Source organism: Limulus polyphemus, unplaced genomic scaffold (assembly GCF_000517525.1).
Source record: "Limulus polyphemus unplaced genomic scaffold, Limulus_polyphemus-2.1.2 Scaffold5296, whole genome shotgun sequence".
Lineage (NCBI taxonomy): Eukaryota > Metazoa > Arthropoda > Merostomata > Xiphosura > Limulidae > Limulus > Limulus polyphemus.
The window spans coordinates 4,348-9,973 of record NW_013670906.1 but is presented as its reverse complement, the minus strand read 5'-3'; the positions used below and the strand labels follow the sequence as shown (position 1 = coordinate 9,973).

At 27.6% G+C, this 5,626-nt stretch overlaps 1 protein-coding gene across 1 annotated transcript in view; it reads left to right on the top strand.

Annotated features, from left to right (window-relative positions):
- LOC106472395 (quinone oxidoreductase-like protein 1) overlaps nucleotides 1–4,763 on the top strand; it is a 58,523-nt gene extending 53,760 nt beyond the window's left edge. Inside the window, exons 7-9 of the mRNA XM_013933038.2 lie at nucleotides 1,535–1,640; nucleotides 1,957–2,002; nucleotides 2,705–4,763. Of these exons, the coding sequence (XP_013788492.1) occupies nucleotides 1,535–1,640; nucleotides 1,957–2,002; nucleotides 2,705–2,804 (252 nt within the window). The 3' untranslated portion in view covers nucleotides 2,805–4,763. The remainder of the gene's footprint in view (nucleotides 1–1,534; nucleotides 1,641–1,956; nucleotides 2,003–2,704) is intronic.
- The last annotated feature ends 863 nt before the right edge of the window (nucleotides 4,764–5,626 follow it).

The following is a 5,626-nucleotide window of genomic DNA, read 5'->3' as shown; positions in this document are numbered from 1 at the left end:
ATGTCATGATATGTAAAATTAAAAATTGTTATTTTACGGTGATAATCTTGTTTTCTTGTGCCCAATAATGCATAATTTCATTTGATAAACACGCTTAGATTGAATGGTAATTTATAATCAGTCACAAGAATGTCGAATCTGAATCACTTGAAAAAAACACGGGGGTGCTTAACTTTTTTCCAGGTGTATATATATATATATGTTTAGGTCATTCAAAAGCCATCAATTGTGTATTTTGTTTCATGTGTTTCTTTTTCCCAAATCTCCTACCTTTTAGGTTGTTTGTTGGTGAAATTATACAGGTGTTTTGTTTGTTAAGTTAATGATGGCTAAATGGCAAAAAAAGAACTTAAGAAAAATGTTATTATAACTTGGTTTTTAAGAATTGTCTAAAATGTTATCATGCAGTGATCATGCTTATTTTATTTTTTCTCTACTTGCATGAATCAGTAAAAGTAACATTTAATAATAAAGTGCATGTTAGGTCAGTTTTAGTAGTTGAGATACTGAGGAATGAAAGTAATTAAACTGTCCAAACATTAGGGCATTTTCACAGATTTCTGCTACCATTATCTTTATGTAGTCTAATGAACCAAAAAGAAAGAATAAAAACACTGAAAGAAGTTGTTAAAAACAATCCATGAGATTAGTAAATAAACTCTGCTTTGTGAAGATGGTAAAAACTTATCTTTCAGTAGAAATCTTGTTTTATTGATAATACATATTTTTGTAGTTTGTATCCTGGTTATATATTAACAATAAGAAAATAAGAGTAAAAGTTTTAAATAATTAATAAATTCATCCATAGATTCCTCCTTTTTAACTATCCCCCCTGGGGGGTATTCTGACTCTTGTAAAATTAAGTAGAAAAACTGGGGTAGATTGTCACCCTAACAGTTGACAAGTAGAACATTGTAGGACACATTTGGATCATGTTGTTTATTCCATCTTCCTGACATATTACAGTTGACCTAATGTTAGATTAGTCAGCCAAATTAAGTGAATTTAACTTAAGGTAGTCAAATATCGGTAAAATAATTAGCTGTTCCATGTGATTAGATCTAACTAAATGTTGACATTTTTACAAATTTAGTAGATGGTTGCATTTCAATGGTGGTAGAAAGCATGGTTTTGAGATGGAAATTGAAAAAAAATGTCATAGCAAAAGCTATGAAAAGAAATAAGGCTAGAGTTAATTGACAAGAGCAAAAAATAGTTCTCAATGTGACATGTTAAAAAAACTGTGGAACTTCAAATAGTTATTGAAAACTGGAAATGTAGTAAATCTTTTTTCATTTTCAGCCATTAATTTTCTTCTGATCTGTTGAAAATGCAGGAGCTTTAGAAGGCTTGCCTGAGTGGGCTCCATCCTTTTGTGTCCCCCCCTTGCCTATTCTTGTTGCTTTTATTGAAGTCTATATTTTTCAGTAGAATTGTAAAAACAGTTGAGCTAAAGAAACTAGCACACTACCTTAAAAATGTGTTTGTTAATTTTTTGTCATTTTCTTAAGATATCATTTCAATAATTTTATAGCTGGATCCTCCAAATTCACGAATATTGTATCTCAAATGTGCAAGTGTTTCATTCCTATTTGAACAAGCTTGGACATTGTCATCAACACAGCAAGGCCGTTATATGCGTATCCTTTTGAGCTGTCATTTAATTTTTGTTTAAAATAGTTGTTATGTAATTTGTATTTTTTTATCATAAATTTCAGCTATCCTTTTTACCATTATCTACATGATATTTGTAAGTATTTTGATTGTTTTGTATTTTTAATATCTAGAAAGAAGCTGTAGTAAGGAAAAAAATTGAAAATTTATATTAGAAGCATTGATGAGAGTGTTTCATATTTCTTTATTCTAAATCTCATAAATTACTATTTATTTATTGGGACACCAGAATATTCTTACAGAATTTATGTTAAATGATAACTTCTGAACTGACATAATCAGATATTCTTATGGACATAATGGAGAAAGTAGCTGATGGTGTAATCCAGTAAGTTTTAAATAATGGCTTCTTTGTTATTAATATCTGAAAATTAAAATTGTCTAAAAGTTGACTCATAATTATAATTGTAACATTATTAAAAAGTCTGATGTAATATTGGGGAAGATCTCTTTAATATAATTAATAAGATTTTTAAGTAATTAGTTGTTTTTAGTATCACTACTTAAAAAGTTGACTCACTATTACAGTTGTAACATTATTAAAAAGTCTGATGTAAGATTGAGGGACATCTCTTTAATATAATTAATAAGATTTTTAAGTAATTAGTTGTTTTTAGTATTACTACATTATTTTAAAAGTTTTAAGTACTAAGCATATAATTTTTGTTTCTTATATTTTACTTTATTGCTATTTCTCCAATATAAATAAAAAATCTTTAGAACAATCTCCAGTAACTAAACTTTCAAAATGTTATTTATTTTTCAACCCCAACATTGACCATATTGTGTAATGAAGATATTTATATAGAACTTTTTCCACTAATTAGCATTCAGCATCTTTTAATTGATTCCTTTTAACCGTAACACCCATTTTATCATATCATTGTTTTTTTTTTTATAAGCACATCCAAGAACAAGTATTTTGAGTTTCCATTTTAAAGTCTAGAGATGTATCACATTGGTCATTGAAAGATTATTTTAGAAAAAATGTAATTGTGATTTCTCCTTTGAATATTAATTACTATTTCAGGCCTAACATCCACCATACCGTCCCATTTGAAGCAGTCCCTGAAGCCCTGAAAAACTTGTCAGAAGAGCGAGTGGGTAAAGTAGTTATGAAGTTGGATTGATATCCCTAAACAGTGCTTCACTTTTAAAAAAAAGGGGGAAACTTTCCAATATGTCCAATTTAAGCATAATGTTCTAGATCATTTTTCATTGTTTAGTATGTTCATTGAATGTGACTCCATCAAATATTTGTTTTTATTGTTAATAACTAGTAGTGACACTATATCAAAATTTAGCTGAGATAAAATATGTCTACTTCTAAAGGCTCTAATAAATTAAAGTTTTTAATTTCTTTGTTGTTAAACACAAATAATTAAAGGAAAGAATATGTGCATGAAATTAATCTATATTGTTAGTTAGCTGTACCTTACTAGGAGTGTATTGTATATTCTGCAGTTGATCCTGTTGTTAGATATTAACCATTTAAAAATGTATCAGAATTAAGACAAAAGTACATTTGTTAACAGTAAAACAGTCAAGAAGTGTATTGTTTAATACCATGTTGTAATGTTAGGTATTAGCATGTCAAAAAGGTTATAGATCAAGAACAAGTACAGTAAAGAATTAAGCTTTTATTACAAAGCACTGTCAAGGAAGGTGTGGTACATATTATATTCTATTCTATTGTCAGTATCAGTGTTGAGATTTGAAAATAGTATTAATTTGTGAACTTAGATAGTCTCTTACTAAAATACCATTAATTCATAAGTTGAAGTAGTTTATAGGAAAGCAAGAGACTGTATCTAACTTTATTGTTAAACCTCTGTTGATAGGTAGTAAATACGAATGTTTTTGTGTGTATGTGTTTTATGAATGCTAAATGATAAGTAGTAGTTTAAAATTATTTATATCTGTATAAAATACAAGCTGAAAGAAACATTTTAATTTTGAATTTTAAGAATTTGAATAAATGTACTTTCCTGTAAATTAGAGAAAATGCATGAGACATCAGAGGGAAGCCTAAGCAATTTTCCATGAAATTCAAATGATTTACAATGCCACTCTCCTTTGTTTTGTATTTTTAATTAATCTACAGTCGTAATGTTCTAGTGCATTTTTACATAACTGGCATATTTGTTCTTTTATCAAAATTGAGATAAACTGGATGAATGTCTACTTGTGTCAAGTTATTATTCTGTTGCAAAATTATTTCTCCTTTTTTTTATGAAGCTCAAAGAAAATAGAAACTGCTCATCTGTTCTTCACTTGGTAATGCTAATTTAAGTATAAAGTTTTAAATTTTTTCACTCAGGTATATAAGAATTATTGTAGATTTAACAAAACTTCCAGTATATTGAATAGTACTATTTCTAATTTACAGTTAACTTTTAAAGGACTTTTCTCACTTGTGAGATGAGTTAAATGAAAAATCCTCTATAAAACTTGTTGAATAAATAGCCAACATAAAGGAACTAAACTTTATAAAAAGTCAGATTGATAACTTTCTGTAAACTATGAATTTTTGTTGCTTAACTTTTATTTCTAAGAAACTATTACAATAATAATTTTTATAATGGGAGTTAAATTATCTAGTTAATTTGAAAAATTGAAAATTGGCTCCCTACAAAATCTAGATATGTTTCCAGATGTGTGTCTACCATTTAAAGAATAGTGACACAGAAAGCTCATAAAAGATAATGACTAAAATAATTCATCTTATGTAAAAATTAGCATTTCAAGTTACCACTGAAAATATTGACAACTTCCTATCACATTTGTGTTAGTCATTTAAAAATTATTGTGAAGTTTAGAGCTTCATATAGCTGCCAGTAGGGGTCATACATTACTATCAGTAAGTTTGATGAAATCAGTAGTTTACTGCTTTGTCTGTTCATCAATTTCTGTAAAGAAAAACTCATTTCACATATAATGTTGCCATTCAATAGTTTTTAAATATGAGGAAAATTTGTGTTTTTACAAAATATAAATTAGCTTTTGTTACTGATATTTCATTTGTTGGTCTTATGTAAATACTCAGTGATAATTATAATTGAAAAATAAAAGGCAAGTTTGAAATTGGCTTCATTATTGTGGGCATATTTCATTGTGTTCACTTTTACTCTCTGTGTCATATATTATGTGTGTTATATTAGTACTGGTTTGTAAGTTTGATATTCACACTTACCAAATGAAAGGTTTTACTAGTAAGTGAAGAGAAGAGTCTACTGTACTTAAACCTAAAGTAAATAAATTCTTGAAGTATGGGCAAGGTTATCATGACAGAAGTTCCTCAGCAAGTTTGATTTATAAATTAATAAACTATTATTTTCATGTCTGTGATACTCACAATGACTTTATTGAAGTGGAACACTTACAAATCTTTCCCTATATATTTATTTTTTTATTAATTTAAACCAGGGATCATAAAGTTTTTCAAGAAATGGCTTGTAGTGTTCTTGATGTTTACTAGAAACTTATGTTCTATGTAAATTTAGTGTGATTAGATTAAATTAATGGTACTAAATGAAACAACACTGACTATTCTTCAGATGTTAGTCTTTCAGTTATTTTATCTGAAACACTGTTTAGTTTAATCACTGATTGTAAGAAATCTATAAAGGTATTGTTGATTTTGTATCCAGTGATCTGTTATGCTGACATTTAACAGAAATCAAATAATTTCTGAGAGATGTTAGAGTATCATTGTTTAATTTTAATAGCTGTAATCAATTAATTGGTTAATATAAGCTTAATTATAATAAACACTTATTTTAAAACCATTTTGTAACCAAGGTTATAGGGTCCAGAAGAGGAATCATTCCATTTATTGTGTCAAGAGCTTTTGAAATTTTTCAAAACTTTCTAGATACTTCCTTTAATGAGGCCATTATTTTATATACACCAATTGTTTTTAAAATTACTATATAATTTTTAAGGTACTCAA